General features: G+C 41.4%; 1 protein-coding gene across 2 annotated transcripts in view; it reads right to left on the bottom strand.

The window, feature by feature from the left end:
* Positions 1 to 19,191, bottom strand: part of LOC141099734 (band 4.1-like protein 4B) — a 129,048-nt gene that overhangs the window by 40,193 nt on the left and 69,664 nt on the right. Inside the window, exon 2 of one of the 2 annotated variants that reach the window (XM_073587754.1) lies at positions 6,671 to 6,739. The exons of the other annotated variant lie outside the window; for it this stretch is intronic. Coding sequence (XP_073443855.1) covers positions 6,671 to 6,739 — 69 coding nt within the window. The remainder of the gene's footprint in view (positions 1 to 6,670; positions 6,740 to 19,191) is intronic. 2 annotated transcript variants of the gene reach the window in all.

The following is a 19,191-nucleotide window of genomic DNA, read 5'->3' as shown; positions in this document are numbered from 1 at the left end:
ATCGTCAAGATAATATCATGAATCGGATGGGTCCCTGGGCAGTTAGGTCAAGGTCTTCCAGCTTGATATTGACCCAAAACACATACACAGGGCAACTAAGGATTGGGTCCATAAGAAGCATTTTAAGGTCCTGGAGTGGCCTAGCCAGCCTCCAGACCTGAACCCAATAGAAAATCTTTGGAGGGAGCTAAAACTCAATGTTCTCCAGTGACAGCCCTGAAACCTGAAAGACCTGGAGATGATCTGTATGGAGGAGTGGGCTAAAATCCCTGCTGCAGTGTGTGCAAACTTGGTCAAGAACTACAGTAAACATCTGACCTCTATAATTGCAAACAACGGTTTCTGTACCAAATATTAAGTTCTGGGTTTTTTTGTTCTTATTTCATGCAATAAAATACAAACTAATCATGTAAAAATTATACAATGTGATTTTCTGGACTTATTTTAGATTCTGTTTCTCACAGTTGAAGTGTACCTATGATAAAAATTACAGACCTCTCCCTACCTTGAAGGTGGGAAAACTTGCAAATTGACAGTGTATCAAATAATTATTTTCTCCAATGTATAGTATACACATGCATCTGTAACGATAATGTAAAAAAATGACGTAGGATTCCCCTGATTATCACATTACAGAATTCTCTATTCGCATACTGGGCTTTGTTATGTCAGTGTGTGGGCTTGACCCCTCTGTTCTTTTCCCTTTGCCTGCATATTTTGGCTGACTGGCAGCCTGTAACCTGAGACAGCAGCCACTCACTCCTTTGTTCCTCCCCCACAACTCACACACACAACCAGTGCAACCTAAATTACTAGTCCCTGGCTTCCCGCCTCCCAGCAGGGGGTCTTTTTGTCTCCAACATGTGCAGCGACTCTCATAGACAATAATGAGAATCTAATCATTTGGTCATAAAAAGCTGCCAGATTACGACAGAAATATGAAAATGACACACTGTGACGTGCTCCGAACAGGCTTCACTACAGTGGTTCTTGCTAAATTCTAGAACCAACAGAACCAGAGAAATAGATTTCTCCTGAATTGTGTGGAATAACTAGTTCGAGTTTGGTTTTGGATGAATGCCAGCGACAAGCTGGGAAAGAAGATGCTATGTGCGTTTCTATACGAGGTACCCTCTGCAAGTTATGGTTATGATATGTTTTTTAGCCAGATTGTAACTGTGGAAGCAAAGGGGAGGACTGTCACCAGCCAGCTCCTTTGGTGATGTAACAAGCCCAGACTTATAAGTCTACAACTGAGCCCCCTCAGTTAGTTGCTGTTTGGGAGCTGTTGCCACAAGACCTCATCCACGAATTATGATGTCTGGCTTCTCCTCGCATGGTTCTGCCTGAAATGATCTAAGCAATATGTAAGTTTCTCTGTTTTTTTGTAGTTGCATTGTACATACTGTTATTGTCTCATATCGTAAAACCTTTTCATCTTCTGTAAACACTGCCCATCTTTTGGGAATAAGCTATAAAATTTATTAGTTCAGTCTCTTGGCTCTGTGACGAATTCACGTGCCTATAAGCTAATTACGTTACTGATTTGTATTTGCTTCATACCCCTCTATTAATTTTACATATTAATAAGAGAAATCTGAAGCTGGTGGCAGCAAAGTGTGTTCTGGCTAGGTGGGTTGTGCTGGCAGTGACTGAGCGGGTTTTATAAGCTGATTGTGTGGCTGTGGCCAAAGCATTTATAATTCCCTCACTGCAGCGGCCTAATAGCCAGTGTACAACAAGTAGCCCATCCGGCGAACAACTTATCCTAGGTGTAGTTCCCTGACTGACCTGAGGGTAAGGGGGGCACCGGAGAGCTGCAAGTTCCAAAGTGGAACTGGAAAGTGGGATATCCATAAATCCTGACAGCTTGCAACATATTGTGGCAGTGGTAGGATAACTAAAATAAACCCCCCTGCGTAAATTGTGAGACTAGCTTGCTGTTTTTTATCACATGGTGCCAGCGGTGGGATATCTAAGATAAGCCCCCCTGTGACTGTGATAGCCGTGTGCAGCCAAAGGTCACACCCTCGGTCCGTGACCATCATTTGCAAACTACTACTCTCATCTTAATCACTGCTGCAGTTATACAATATATTACTTTCTGGAATACTTCAACAATGTTTTATAGCTTTCTTGTCTTTATTGCTTACTGTGAGCTTTGACAAAATATCCAATACCCAAAGCACCTCAAAATGGCTATTGCATTTCCAGGTTGTTATCATTATTATTATTTATTTATATAGCACCATTGATTCCATGATGTGGTACATAAGAAGGGGTTACATACAAATTACAGATATCACTTACAGTAAATAAACTTACAATGACAGACTGATACAGAGGGGAGAGGACCCTGCCCTTTCGGGCTTACATGCTTCAGGATGGTGGGGAAGGAGACAGTAGGTTGGGGGATTGCAGCAGTTCCGGTGTTGGTTGAGGTGATATCTCCGGTAGTGGTGAGGAGGTAGCGGGGTCATTGCAGGCTGTACGCTTTCTTGAAGAGGTGGGTTTTCAGGTTCCGTCTGAAGGATCCAAATGTGGTTGATAGTCGGACATGTTGGGGCAAAGAATTCCAGAGGATGGGGGCTATTCGGGAGAAGTCTTGGAGGCGGTTGGGCGAGGAGCGAATAAGTGTGGAGGAGAGAAGAAGGTCTTGGGAGGACCGGAGATCACGTGAAGGATGGTATCGGGAGATTACTTAGGTAAAGCTTTTATACAGGTTATAATAGTCCCTTCCGATTTGCTGGGCTATACCATGTGATGTAATATCTGCAAAGTATTATGGGGAAAGCCACATGTTCGCGTCTGAGGTATTATCAGCTTTCTTAGACTGATGTAGTCTTTTGAAATATGTAAAAAAGGCAAAGAGCTAATTTTTGCAAATAGAATTGACAATCATTTGAATTCACCTGGACTTGAATACTCTTAAAATTCTAATCAAAATAGATACACATCTAATTGATTTGATCATCTTTAACCTTTAATCCACCAGATCTAAATATAGTTGTGCTCAAAAGTTTACATACCCCAGCAGAATTTTTGCTTTCTTTGCCTTTTTTTCAGAGAATATGAATGATAACACCAAAACTTTTTCTCCACTCATGGTTAGTGGTTGGGTGAAGGCATTTATTGTCAAACTACTGTGTTTTCTCTTTTTATATCAGAATGACAACCCAATCCAAATGACCCTGATTAAAAGTTTACATACCCTGGTGATTTTGGCCTGATAACATGCACTGCATAGCAATGCAGTAAATCTGCTACATAGAGGCGATCTGAGCATCGCCTCTATGTAGCAGAGCTGATCAAGACATGGCTGCTTCTAGCCTCCCATGGAGACTATTGAAGCATGCCAAAAGTAAAAAAAATAGTTTTAAAAATATAAAAAAATAAAAAAATATAAGGGTACGTGCACACGCTGCGGATTCCGCTGCGGATTAATCCGCACGGATTTTGCAAAAACCGCAGATAATCCGCAGGTCCAAAGACCTGCGGATTATCTGCGGTTTTGCCTGCGGTTTGGTCCTGCGGATTCACTATCTCCACAATGGTGGAGATAGGAACCCGCAACGGTTTCCGCAGAAAGAATTGACATGCAATTCTTTCTGCGGATTCAAAACTGCAGCAAATCCGCGCGGTTTTTCCGCAGCGTCGGCACAGCGTTTTTTTTTTTCCCATTCAAATGAATGGTACTGTACACCGCAGCTAAAACTGCTGCGTGTCCGCAGCGGCCAAAACCGCTGCGGAAACGCAGCGGAATCCGCAGCGTGTGCACACAGCCTAAAAGTTCAAATCACCCCCCTTTTATCCTATTCAAAATAAAACAACAAAAAAAATCACACAAATACATATTTGGTATCGCTGCATTCAGAATCGCCTAATCAATAAAAAAAAGACTAACCTGATCACTAAACGGCATAGCGGGAAAAGAATCAAAATGCCAGAATTACATTTTTTTGGTCGCGACGACATTGCATTAAAATGCAATAACGGGCGATCAAAAGAAAGTATCTGCACAAAAGTAGTATCATTAAAAATGTAAGCTCGGCTCCAAAAAAATAAGCCTTCACCCAAACCGAGATCACGAAAAATGGAGACGCTACGGGTCTTGGAAAATGGAGCAATTTTTTTTTTTTGCAAACATGGAATTTTTTTTCACCACTTATATAAAAAAGAACCTAAACATGTTTGGCGTCTATGAACTCGTAATGACCTGGAGAATCATTATGGTAGGTCACCTTTAGCATTTAATGAACCTAGCAAAAAAGCCAAACAAGAAACAAGAGTGGGATTGCACTTTTTTTTACAATTTCACTGCACTTGGAATTTTTTCCTGTTTTCTAGTACTTGACATGGTAAAACCAATGGAGTCATTCAAAAGTACAACTCGTCCAGCAAAAAATAAGTCCATGGCCATATTGATGGAAAAATAAAAAAGTTCTGGCTCTGGCAAGAAGGAGAGTGAAAAACGAAAACACAAAAACGAAAAAAGTTCTGGTCATGAAGGGGTTATACAAAAATAATATCAAAATGACAACCAAAGCAGGAAGCACATTTAACACTTTATGTTAACTGAAATTAAGTAAACAAATAAATAGAAAAAATACATATTTCACACTTGCAATGCAAAAAAACAAATCAAAGCTATAATTTATTAATATGATTGTTAGTGTTCCAGTCATTGGGCGTTCAATAGCATAATTATGTTGTTGCTCAACCTAAAAACATGCACAAGTTTAAATTATTTTTCATGCCCTGAAGACATAAATCTCATAATTACCAAGGGTGCATAATAACCAATAGTACGTGTGCTCAATTAATTATAATGCAGATTAAGATACTGGCCCACAGCACAAACCAACGCATATTTTATCATTAGCTTCCAATGTGCAGAAATGGATGGATAAAGCATGAATAAATGGACACCATGAATTACGTTATACAGTTGTGGCCAAAAGTATTGACACCCCTGCAATTCTGTCAGATAATACTCAGTTTCTTCCTGAAAATGATTGCAAAAACAAATTCTTTGTTATTATTATCTTCATTTAATTTGTCATAAATGAAAAAACACAAAAAGAATTGTCCTAAAGCCAAATTGGATATAATTCCACACCAAACATAAAAAAGAGGGTGGACAAAAGTATTGGCACTGTTCTAAAAATCATGTGATGCTTCTCTAATTTGTGTAATTAACAGCACCTGTAACTTACCTGTGGCACCTAACAGGTGTTGACAATAACTAAATCACACTTGCAGCCAGTTGACATGGATTAAAGTTGACTCAACCTCTGTCCTGTGTCCTTGTGTGTACCACATTGAGCATGGAAGAAAGAAAGAAGACTAAAGAACTGTCTGAGGACTTGAGAAACCAAATTGTGAGGAAGCATGAGCAATCTCAAGGCTACAAGTTCATCTCCAAAGACCAGAATGTTCCTGTGTCTACCGTGCGCAGTGTCATCAAGAAGTTTAAAGCCCATGGCACTGTGGCTAACCTCCCTAGATGTGGACGGAAAAGAAAAATTGACAAGAGATTTGAACGCAAGATTGTGCGGATGTTGGATAAAGAACCTCAACTAACATCCAAACAAGTTCAATCTGCCCTGCAGTCCGAGGGTACAACAGTGTCAACCCGTACTATCCGTCGGCATCTGAATGAAAAGGGACTGTATGGTAGGAGACCCAGGAAGACCCCACTTCTTACCCCGAGACATAAAAAAGCCAGGCTGGAGTTTGCCAAAACTTACCTGAAAAAGTCTAAAACGTTTTGGAAGAATGTTCTCTGGTCAGATGAGACAAAAGTAGAGCTTTTTGGGTAAAGGCATCAACATAGAGTTTACAGGAGAAAAAAAGAGGCATTCAAAGAAAAAATCACGGTCCCTACAGTCAAACATGGCGGAGGTTCCCTGATGTTTTGGGGTTGCTTTGCTGCCTCTAGCACTGGACTGCTTGACCGTGTACGTGACATTATGAAGTCTGAAGACTACCAACAAATTTTGCAGCATAATGTAGGGCCCAGTGTGAGAAAGCTTGGTCTCCCTCAGAGGTCATGGATCTTCCAGCAGGACAATGACCTAACACACACTTCAAAAAGCACTAGAAAATGGTTTGAGAGAAAGCACTGGAGACTTCTAAGGTGGCCAGCAATGAGTCCAGACCTGAATCCCATAGAACACCTGTGGAGAGATCTAAAAATGGCAGTTTGGAGAAGGCACCCTTCAAATATCAGGGACCTGGAGCAGTTTGCCAAAGAAGAATGGTCTAAAATTCCAGCAGAGCATTGTAAGAAACTCATTGATGGTTACCGGAAGCGGCTGGTCGCAGTTATTTTGGCTAAAGGTTGTGCAACCAAGTATTAGGCTGAGGGTGCCAATACTTTTGTCTGGCCCATTTTTGGAGTTTTGTGTGAAATGATCATTGTTTTGCTTTTTGCTTCATTCTCTTTTGTGTTTTTTCATTTAAGACAAATTAAATGAAGATAATAATACCAAAGAATTTGTGATTGCAATCATTTTCAGGAAGAAATTGAGCATTATCTGACAGAATTGCAGGGGTGTCAATACTTTTGGCCACAACTGTATCTTCATTTAGACACAAGGAAGATGTATGAGCAACACCATTATACAATCAAAAGGATAGCTTTATACTATAGGCAATTCTTACTTACAGGGTATTCTTGCACAGTTGCATAGGGGTCAAAAAAGGAATTAGATGGATCAGCAGGATATGTCTTTATCTTAAAAATATAAAGAAAATGCATTATGTTTAAATTAGTAATACATATAGATTTTTTTTTAGAATGAAAATTAAATGTGCTTGTAGCAATAATGGCAAAAATGTTAAGCATACTTTCAATATATTTTCTGCTAATTATTTTCTACTCATATTACATGACTAAGGCTAGCTTCACATTTGCGGTTGAATCCACAGTGTATCTTCCGCAACCTCAAACGCAGGAAAAAGTGCGTGCAAATGCTGCATTTTTTAGATGCAGTAGCTTACGCATGCGGTCAAAAAATGCAATGCTTGCCTACTTTTGGAAGCGTTTTGCATGCGTTTGCATTTTTTTTGCGTATGGTGGAAAGTTTTACCGGAGAAAAAACTAGATAAACAGACACCACCAATGGGACAACAGTGGGCGTGTCTTATGGGATATCTTTTTGCTCCTGTATCCTGTGTCACAACGGATCTTTGCATGGAGAGCTGGATTTAAGTATAAAGCTGTTTCTTGCCTATGCGTTTGCTTGTGAACAACAAAGAAATGGAGAAAGACAGAGAAGACGGCATCGGCGTTATTGGAGACACCCCATTATTGAAGTCCGGGAGAGCCGTGGAGCCTACCACACCCTATACAGCGAGCTCAATGCCAACCTGGTGAAATTTCCAGAATATACCAGCATGTCTCAAGAGACCTTCCGGGATTTGCTTGGTCGTGTCCATTGAACCATCCGGAGACAGGACACCCAGCTCCGTAGAGCGATTCCTACAGAGGAACGTCTCCTGGTCATATTAAGGTACGTAATAATTCTAAACAAACGCCTGTCATAATTATTATTGTTCTGCCTTGTATTAATTTTTCTCAACTTTATCTGTTTAGCTTCTTAATTTTTTTCTTTCTCTGTTTGGCAGATTCCTGGCTACCGGACAGACACTTTTGTCGCTCCATTTTCAGTACCGGATAGGAATTTCCACCCTGTCTGGAATAGTTGTGGACACCTGCTGGGCTTTGTGGAACGTTCTCCGGGATGAATTTATCCCCCTACCCACTGCAGAAATGTGGAAGGAAATTGCCCACAAAGTCTGGAGAGTTTGTAATTTCCCCAACTGTTTGGGAGCAGTGGATGGAAAGCATATACAGATTACCAAACCCGCCAGAACCGGATCGGAGTACTTTAACTGCAAAAAATATTTTTCTGTAGTGCTCATGGCCATAGCAGATGCCGTGGACATTGGAGCTTTTGGCCGTGACAATGACTCCCAGACTTTTAAAAATTCTGATATGGGCAGACGCTTGTATGGCAAACATTTTAATTTACCCCTGCCACGACCTCTCCCCAACACTCAAGGCCCACTGATGCCATTTGTTATGGTTGGGGATGAGGCCTTTCAGATGTGTGAAAAGCTACTGAAGCCATATTCCAGTCGGGATTTGAACCACAGTAAAAGGATTTTTAACTGTAGACTGACCAGGGCCCAAAGAACAGTTGAGTATTCCTTTGGGATTCTTGTCTCCAAATGGCGCATTCTTGGGAAAACATTAATCTACAAATGGAGACTGTCGATGAGGTGGTCAAAGCCTGTGATTCGCCACAATTAGATAATGGCTAAGGAGCGACCCAACATCAAACTGGATGAACCAGTTGCAAACCTATTGCCAGATTACCAGCATCACCCTCTGCGGCCAACAGTTGAAGTTGCTCACATGAGGGACCAATTTGCTGTGTACTTTGTTTCTGAAATCAAATGTGTGGAATAGCAAGATGATATGGTGTAAAATGTTCTGTTGTGTTTGGGTATGTACCAGTTATGTTTAAAATGTTCCTATTGTTTGTTGTTAATAAATAACATTTTTTTATACCTGTACTGAATCTCCTATGTCTTTCCTCTCAAAACCACTTATTATGTGAGTGGTATGGTAGTTGACGTCATTACATCCTGCGTCTCTTCTGCAGTATCTATTGGACGCAGACTGAAGAGACGATGGAGGTATAATACAAGGCATATCTATACTCACCTGGCCAGCTGTCAGAAATAGTTAATTCAGTATGCACAAAACCCAGCATCCTGAACTCACTATTTCTGAAAAAAGACCTGGTGAGTATAGATATGCCTTGTATTACCTACATTGTCTCTTCAGTTTACGTAATCTATTTAAAACAGACTGAAGAGACGATGGAAGTCATAGAATGCATATCTATACTCACCTGAACAGGTGTCAGAAATAGTAAATTCATGATGCTGGGTTTTTAAGCATCGTGAACTCACTATTTATGACACATGGCCTGGTGAGTATAGATATGCTTTGTATGACCTCCATAGTCACTTCAGTCTGTTTTAAATAGATAACATAAACTGAAGAGACAGTTTATATTCACTAGGCCATGTGTCAGAAATAGTAAGTTCATGATGCTTAAAAACCCCGCATCATGAATTCACTATTTCTGACACCTGTTCAGGTGACTATAGATATGCCTTGTATGATCTCCATTGTTTCTTCAGTCTGTTTTAAATAGATTACGTAGACTGAAGAGACAAGACAATGGAGGTAATACAAGGCATATCTATACTCACAAGGCCAGGTGTCAGAAATAGTTAATTCAGGATGTTGTGTTTTGTGCATCCTGAATTAACTATTTCTGACAGCTTGCCAGGTGAGTATAGATATGCCTTGTGTTACCTCCTTTGTCTCTTCAGTCTGCATCACATACATTAAGCAGACTGAAGAAATGCTGGAGAAAACACAAGTCATATTAGTTTTTGACAACTCATAGCTCCACAGACACAAGAAGCAAAGCCTCAGTTTTCAAGCTGTGTCACTCCTGGAACTATGTGGTGTCAAATACTTAAAGTGTATGGCGCAGTGTTTTTACGGCGCACGGTGTATGCGAAATACACAAATAACAAAACAGTATTGGGGGCAAAAAAACAAGAAATTTATTTACAAAAATAAAAAATTAACTGTGGCGGCTGGGGGTAGAGTGATGTAACCGGGGGTGTTGAGTCGGGATGCCAGGCTGGGTAAAGACGACGCAGGGGTTGCAGGAGAAGGGGTGATCAAACTAGTGGGGTCAGGGAGGTCATGGATTGTACTGGAGGCATGGGACAGGAGAGACACACTGGAAGGGACAGACAAACCTGACATCACAGACACATTGGGAGGTGAGGGGGGAGGGAGTGCGAGAGTCCTAGGTTTTTTTTCCTCTTTTGTTGGGATCTGCACTGGTTTCTGGGGAGCCTGGGTGTGTTGTCTTCCTGCGGCCTGGTCATGGTAGACGGCCTGGCAGGGTCCGGGTGCTGCTGCTGCTGTGCCATGGTGCTGAAGGCTGGCTGCTGCATGCCGGTGGCGGTGGAAGATGTCCAAGCAGGGTCCGGGTGCTGCTGCTGCATGCTGGTGGTGGTGGAGGATGTCCTGCCAGCGTCCGGGTACAGTTGCTGCATGCTAGTGGTGGTGGAGGATGTCCAAGCAGAAGCAGCACTTGGCATGGTGGTGGCGGTGGGCTGTCCAACAGCACTCGGCATGGTGGTGGCGCTGTAGTGGTGTCTGGCAGGGCTTGGAATGGTGGTGGCCATGCAGTGGTATGCAGCAGAGCTCGTCATTGAAGTCAAGTGTGTCAGTGATGGCACAGGTGGAAATGCCAAGGCTGAGTTGAAAATACCGACTCTTCTGCATAGCCTGCACATAAGCAGCATTGCAGGCCTGCATTACATTCAGCTGGAGATCAGGAGTAAGGTGTTCCGACATGCCCTGTGCAATTTGATTGGAAAAGTGATGTGCTGACCTCTGGAGGTCGCCTTTCACTTAGTCAAGGCTTCAGTTTTCATCCTGGATACGTGTCTTCATAAGGTTGAAGCCATTATCCAGTCTGTCTCCCATCACCTTGAGTCCATCATGAAAGATTGAGCTCAAATGCAAAAACTCGGGCATGAGTGTCCTGTCCGAGGCCTTCTGCCGCTGGCAGGGATATGCCGAAAAAGAAATGGCAGAGGCCTGGGACAGGGGAACACCTGATGGACCAGCTTCCTGGTCTCCAGACTGTGTTGCAGGCCCACTTGCTGCTTTGATGGTGGATGGCTGGAACAGGTCCATGGCTGTTCGATGAAGGACCGCTCCGGAACCAGTGTCAAGGGTGCTGCTCCAGGTGCTGTGAAAATAAAAAAAAACATTAGTACCAAACATTTACAATAGCAAAAGAGCCAACTCCTGTGGAATAGAAAAATATAGATCAGGCAATACAACACAATCTAACAGACTACAAAAATACTTACATTTTCGTGGCAAGGACCAGTCTCAAAAATGCCAGCATGCGGTGGTACTTATATTTTCTGATCCTTGTTCCAGAACCACTGGGAACCCCGATTCTCCTGATGAAGGTCCTTGTTGAAGCGATCCTCCATCTGACGCCAGCGTGTTTTGACTTTGAGCACTGTAAAAAGAAAAATGGTTAGACAATGCACTTTTGGCCGGGATCACACAACTGTGTGATCACACAGTTGTGTGATCCCGGCCAAGGTCAGTTCTGCATCACACAGCATTGCAATACTTATGAAATGCCTTGCAGACCCGATCTGAGGCATTGTCCCATCCATCCATCATCACATTGGCCACCTCATTCCATATTCGCAGGATCCACACGTTGTCCGAGTGCTGCGGAACCCAGGTGTCCCACAACGGGACTCACTCATGGACCAGGGATATGAGGATGTCTTTATCAATGAGGTCTTCATCCAGTTCTGAAACCTAGAAAAGAAAGAAATACATTAAAGCTGGAGAGATTAAGAAAAAGGAAAAGAGAGAAAACAACAGAGACAGAAAACAGACAAGAATAAGTAAAGTCAAGAAAAAAAGAACAACAGTAGTTAAGACCAAAAAGGTACAGAAATAAGCAAAGTGAAGAAATGAACAGGCAAGAATAGTACAGTCAGGATACAATAAACAGAGTACAATCAGAGTACTTGCCCTCTGCTGCCATTGAAGAACTGTTCTGAAAAAGAAAAAAAAATTTTTGCCACATGTGTAGATGTGAGAGAGAATACTTACCAATCCATAGGGCATGTACTCACTTCACTTTCCTGTCCAGCATGTTCAGGGACAGGGCGCTCCTCTGAAGAAGAAGGTGAAGACATTCTGATGAATGCTGCAAGAAAAAAGAGGCAGAAATTATTAGTACATATAAAGAGAGAAAAATAAAAGATACACATTGGCTTTTATACTCACATTGTTCAAATTGGAGATTCTTCACAGGTCAGAGCTTCTTCTTTGCTTGTTTGCAGTCTGCAGAGTTGTGGACTGCCAATGCACACTCCCTCTTTTTATCTATCTTTGTGTGGGGGGTGGCTAATTAGTGTCTAGACAGGTTTATTCAGGAAAAACACATGCATTCACAAACGCAAATAAACGCGGGTGCTTGAGAACGCATGCGTTCGCATAGACTGCAATGCATTTTTTCGACGCATTACTTCTGCAAACAATAGCATACGTTTCTAGGTGGCAAATTGACGCCTCCAAAATTGCAACATGTTACGTTTACCACACCCAGCCGCAGACGACGAAACGACGCATGCATCGTCAAACGCGGCAAAAAGCATCCAATTGCATGTACCTGCGTCCCCAATGTCCCCAAAGTTGGAAAATGCCACAAGCTTGCAGTTTATATCGCTTGAAAAATGCATCATGATGTAACATTAAAGGGAATCTATCAGTAAGAGAACACCCCCAACCACACCTCAAACTGCATATATTAGAGTGCAAGTTATCGAATATATAAATCTATTGGCACCTTTATATTTTCTATCTGTTGTTGCTTTCCTGAGAAATAAGCGTTTTCATTCAGATGCCAATGATTCATGAAGTGATCTGTGCCTAACAGAGCACTTAAGGATCCACTAACTCTCCAAGTTGTTTCCCCACTGTTTCCTGCCTCTTTAGTTTGCTTGATAGGTCACTGCATGTGTGCAGACAATGATTTTAGACAGTAATCTATCAATCAAGTTAAAGAGGTTGGTGTGGGAAGGGGAAATAACCTCAAGAACCAGAGACTCCTTAAGTGCTTTGTCACCCTCCGAGCACCTAATGTCTCATTTGCATTATCACTCTAATCATTCAGGAATGCCGCAACAGGCAGAAGATTATAAGGTGGCTATGTATTTCAAAGACTTGCATGCACATATATTCGGTTTGGTGATTGATCTTACTGTCAGATTCCCTTTTAAATACAAGGATCAATAAGGACATAAAGGCGTATTCCCATTTCCAAGATCGTATCCCAATATGTAGTGGGTCTAATAATAGTAATATTATCATATACCTCCAATTAGAAATGTAGCATAGTTTTTCTGATTCACTATGTCTCTTTCCTCATTTGCAGGCATTGCAAGACCTTAGGTATCCATGGTTACGTAACGTGCACTGATATAGTGACAGATAGTTAGCTAGTTGTTAGTGGTCATAACCAAGGATACCTAAGGTATTATTATTATTATTATTATTATTATTATTATTATTATTATTTACTTCAATGCCTGCACATGAGGAAAGAGACATAATGAATCAGATAAACTATACTACATTCCTAATTTGAGGTATTTGCTAACATTATTATTATTATTACACCGGCAACATATTGGGATAGGATCTGGGAGATAAGAATTTTATGCACAAATATGCTTCATTTAAATTATTTAGATTACATTTGTGTTCATATTTTATTTTTGTTTGAACACCCCCAAAATACTTTTCCATATAAAACCTGTTTGTTCTTCTTAGTAAGTAAATTAAAAATGTAATATATTCACTGACTGGTTTTTAGAAGACACTTTGCTTGTTCCAGTATTGCACAATGTGAAGAAACCAGATTGTATCTTAATTTCCCAGACAACCATGTTTTTGCAAACCAAGAAGAATTTACTTTTTATCTGTATATTGGCTTGTGGATTTAAGGGTTTATGTCTGGCAGGTCAAGAAGACAGACTTGCATACCATTTAACATACTGTGTAAGTAATAATAATAATAATCTTTATTTATATAGCGCCAACATATTCCACAGCGCTTTACAGTTTAACAGTTTCAAAGCACAAGTCATAAGTAACAACATTAACAATACAATAATTAAAGCAAAATAAGACGAAATAAGATGACCCTGCTCGTGAGAGCTTACAATCTACAATGAGGTGAGGGAGATACAAAGTACAGGTGTGTATTTACAATGATGTATTTACAATGAAGGTCCAGCCATCTTGAGGGAGTGAAGGATGGATGGAGATAGTGAATGGGCTACACACGCACACTTACACATAGAATGACTTTGATTAGTGAACGTGATAAGCCGCTCTGAGCAAATGTGTTTTGAGGGAGCGCCTAAAACTATGCAAATTGTGGTTAGTCCGAATTTCTTGGGGTAGAGCATTCCAGAGGATAGGAGCAGCACGGGAGAAGTCTTGGAGTCGGGAGTGGAAGGTACGGATTAGTGCAGAGGTTAGTCGAAAGTCGTTTGCAGAGCGCAGTTATCGGCTAGGCCGATAGACAGAAATGAGGGAGGAGATGTAGGGGGGTGCCGCACCGTGGAGAGCTTTGTGGGTGAGAACAAGTACTTTGAATTGGATCCTATAATGAATGGGCAGCCAGTGTAATGAATAATGAAGAGCGGACACGTCCGAGCACCGATTAGCCAGAAGGACGACCCTGGCTACTGCATTAAGTATGGACTGGAGAGTGGATAGTCGAGTGACGGGGAGGCCAATTAATAGAGCGCTGCAGTAATCCAGGCTGGAGTGGATCAATGCTACAGTGAGGGTATTTGTTGTTTCCATGGTGAGAAAAGGGCGGATTCCAGAGATGTTCTTTAGGTGTAAGTGGCAAGAGCGGGCAAGAGATTGTATATGGGATGTGAAGGAGAGATTGGTGTCAAACATAACACAAAGACAGCGCGCCTGCTGCCGGGGTGTTATTGTGGTACCACCCACGGAGAGGGAAATGTCAGATTTAGGGAGGTTAGTAGACGGCGGGAGCAGAAGAATTTCAGTTTTGGAGAGGTTGAGTTTCAGATATAGAGTGGACATGATATTGGAGACTGCGGACAGACAGTCACTGGCGTTCTGTAGTACAGAGGGGGTACGGTCAGTGGAAGATGTAAATAGTTGTGTGTCATCAGCATAAAGATGGTACTGAAAGCCAAATCTGCTGATGGTCTGTCCAATTGGGGCTGTGTAGAGAGAGAAGAGAAGGGGGCCAAGGACTGAGCCCTGAGGTACCCCGACAGCAAGTCTCGAATAGTGACTTGTATATAGTGTGCTTATCTTGTTTGTGTGCTGATATGCTCATTGTGTATTGTATTCTATAACCAGTTTGTTGATTTTGAAGGTAAATAGGGAAAGGCTGTGAGGGAGGACTGAAGGACACAGGGTAAATGTAAAAATAGATCACCTGCCTCGGGTATAAAAGAGACTTCTTTTCTTCTTGTTGGTGTCACTCTTCAGGATCTCAGCTCAGGGTACTTTGGACCCAGCTGAAAGAACACAGGACTGCTCTTGGTTATCTCCCTACGCTTGTCGTTACCTCCTCTCTGTGTGTGTATCACAGGTGGAGTAACGACCCTGGGAGCTCTGATGTAACATCTACCATTATCCCGACAAGTCAGCGGAAAGGAAGGGTGAGACCCTGTAATGTGCACCATCTTGGGGTAATTGCTGGGATATGTTCTGTTTGCTATTGGGTGTTGAGGTTCAATAAAGTGTTGCCACACTGTTTTACCCTAACCCTGTGTTGTCTGTGTAGTGTATTGCCCACGTGAGACAGAGCGGGCGCTCAGTGGTATGGGCCCTGGTCCATGCAGTCTTGCTAAAGACAGCCAGACCAGCAGATAAGAGCACCCACTGACCCCATTTCTCCACAAACACCAAGCATGTATTTGGAAGTCGCCTTGCTACACTTGTAAGGAGAGCTTTAAACTAGAACAACATGGGAAGGGAAGCAAAAGACCAGAAAAAGACATACACCTGACAAATGCTATTGAGAACTCTGCTATTAGAAGTGGAAAGGAAGAACAAAGACAAAAGAATCTAATTAATAAAAATATTGGAGAAAGAGAAACCTATCACAAACTAAAATGTTTCTATACTAATGCACAAAGCATGGGCAACAAACAAGGAGAATTGGAACTACTAACACAGGAATAGAAATATGATGTCATTGGAATCACTGAAACTTGGTGGGACAATACACATGATTGGAATACAAGACTAGAAGGATACAACTTATTTGCAAGAAACAGACTTGAGAAACGAGGAGGAGGTGTCGCATTGTATGTTAGAAACACATATATCTGCACAGAGATTGAAGCTTCAGAGACTGGGAGTTCTGTGGAAACTGTTTGGGTAAGAATACAAGGACAGAACAATGGAAAGGACACCATTGTAGGCATTTACTACAGGCCGCCTGTGCAAGCTGAAGATATGGATGAACTCTTTATGCATCAAATGGTCAAGTTCTCCAAAAAATATGACATAGTTGTCATGGGAGATTTCAACTATCCAGACATTTGTTGGGAATCTCTCTCAGGCAAAACTAACAGGTCAAGGAAATTCTTATCCTCTCTTGTTGACAACATTATCTTCCAAAAGGTAGGGGAGAAAACAAGGGGAACTGCTACCTTGGATCTAATCCTTATAAACAGGGAGGAAATGGTTGAGGAGGTAAAAGTGGCTGGGACGCTAGGAGGTAGCGACCATGCTATTTTAGAATTTTGGATAACTAGAGGCGGAAGACCTGTGAAGACTCAGACGTCAAGGTTAGATTTCAGAAAGGCAGATTTTAAGGGATTCAGAAAGAGAATTGGAGGGATCCAATGGCTGGATATCCTTAAAGACAAAAATGTCCAGGAAGGATGGGAAATCTTGAAAAATGAAATTCTCAAAGCACAGTTGTTAACAATTCCAAAAAGAGGGAAGAATAGGAAGCATTTAAGGAAGCCAGGATGGATGAACACAGAACTTAAGCACATGCTAAAAAGGAAGAAAAAAATGTTTATAAAATGGAAAGAGGGAGGCATATCTAAAGAAGAATATAATGCTGTCTGCAGAACCTGCAGGGCACAAATCAGATTTTTCTAAAGCTGAAAATGAATTGAGGCTTGCAAGAGATGTCAAAAGCAATAATAAAGGATTTTGGGGATATGTCAAAAGTAAAAGAAAAGTCAAAGATGCTATAGGATTTTTACAGGATGAAAATAATGAAATGGTAAGACAGGATGTTGAGAAGGCTGAACTTTTAAATTCCTATTTTGCATCTGTTTTCTCTCAGAAAGGAAATGTAACATCAACTGTTATTCACTGTCCTATTAAGGGAATAGAAGAATCCAGGATATCTATAAACAGAAAGATAGTGAGGAAACACTTAGCTAACCTAAATGAATTCAAGTCTCCAGGTCCAGATGAATTACACCCCAGAGTACTGAAGGAGATAGCAGAAGAAATTTTTGAACCCCTCTCCATAATCTTTGAAAATTCTTGGAGAACAGGAGAAGTGCCAGAAGACTGGAGAAGAGCAAATGTTGTTCCTATCTTCAAAAAGGGGAAGAAGGTGGACCCAGGCAACTATAGGCCGGTGAGTCTGACTTCTATACCAGGAAAGATCTTTGAACAAATTATTAAACAACATGTATGTCAATACCTGGATAAGAATGAAGTGATTAAACAGAGTCAGCATGGGTTTGTCACTAATAAGTCATGTCAGACTAACTTAATTTCCTTCTATGACGGTATCACTGATTGGGTGGATCAAGGAAATGCTGTAGATATAGTATATCTTGACTTCAGCAAAGCATTTGACAAAGTCTCTCATACAATCCTTATTGAAAAAATGACTAAGTATGGAATGGACAAGGCAACTGTTAGGTGGATTCATAACTGGATTAGTGATCGGACCCAAAGAGTGGTCGGAAATGGCTGCACATCCAGTTGGAAGAATGTCTCAAGTGGGGTACCACAGGGCTCTGTCCTGGGCCCTGTATTGTTCAACATCTTTATCAATGATTTAGATGAAGGAATTGAGGGTAAACTGATTAAATTTGCTGATGACACAAAGCTAGGAGGGATAGCTAATACTAGAGAAGAGAGAGAGAGGATTCAAAAAGATTTAAATAAACTGGAGAAGTGGGCAGCAACTAACAGAATGGTTTTTAACAGGGAGAAATGCAAAGTACTACATCTGGGCAATAAAAATGAAAAAAGCATATACAGAATGGGAGGAATAGGGCTAAGTGACAGCACATGTGAAAAAGACTTGGGTATACTAATAGATCACAGACTGAATATGAGTCAACAGTGTGATGCAGCAGCAAAAAAGGCAAATGCAATTCTAGGATGTATTAACAGAAGCATACAGTCTAGATCATGTGAAGTCATTATTTCCCTCTACTCCACTTTGGTGAGACCTCATCTGGAATATTGTGTCCAGTTTTGGGCACCACATTTTAAAAAAGACATCAACAAACTGGAGCAAGTTCAGAAAAGAGCGACCAGAATGGTGACCGGTCTGCAAACCCTGTCTTATGAGGAAAGGTTGCAGGATTTGGGAATGTTTAGTTTGCAAAAGAGAAGACTGAGAGGAGACTTAATAGCTGTCTACAAATATCTAAAGGGCTGTCACATTGTAGAAGGATCAACTTTATTCTCATTTGCACAAGGAAAGACTAGAAGCAATGGGATGAAACTGAAGGGGAGGAGACACAGATTAGATATCAGAAAAAACTTTTTGACAGTTAGAGTGATCAATGAGTGGAACAAGCTGCCACGAGAAGTGGTGAGTTCTCCTTCAATGGAAGTCTTCAAACAGAGGCTGGACAGACATCTGACTGGGATGATTTAGCGAATCCTGCTTTGAGCAGGGGGTTGGACCAGATGGCCCAGGAGGTCCCTTCCAACTCTATGATTCTATGATTCTATGATTCTATGACTCTTAATTAAAAATATGAAATATTATTGCAATCTAATATATAAAGCTCAAAGTGTGTGTGTGTGTGTTTGTATGTATGTATGTATGTGTGTATGTCCGGGATTGGCATCTGCACCGTCGTAGCTACAGCAACAAAATTTTGCACAGTCACACGTCTGGACCCCGAGAGCATCATAGGCTATGTTGTGAGGTGAAATTTGTACCCCCGCGTTCCAATTCACCAAACAATTTTGCCTATTATTCTTATCATTTCTATGGTGTTATCGTCCTTCTGTAATGCTGGAAATAACACAATTTACTACCGTGCCAACACAGACGACTCTCTGACACAGACTGCAGGGGGAGCCCAGTATCACACAGGATAGGATTAGATACATGGCTCAGCAGTCAGTATCACACAGGATAGGATTAGACACATGGCCCAGCAGTCAGTATCACACAGGATAGGATTAGATACACAGCTCAGCAGTCAGTATCACACAGGATAGGATTAGATACACAGCTCAGCAGTCAGTATCAC

The sequence above is a fragment of the Dendrobates tinctorius genome, unplaced genomic scaffold, assembly GCF_039654945.1.
Source record: "Dendrobates tinctorius isolate UK_male_01 unplaced genomic scaffold, ASM3965494v1 ptg000102l, whole genome shotgun sequence".
Taxonomy (NCBI): domain Eukaryota; kingdom Metazoa; phylum Chordata; class Amphibia; order Anura; family Dendrobatidae; genus Dendrobates; species Dendrobates tinctorius.
This window is presented reverse-complemented; position numbering and strand designations above follow the sequence as displayed.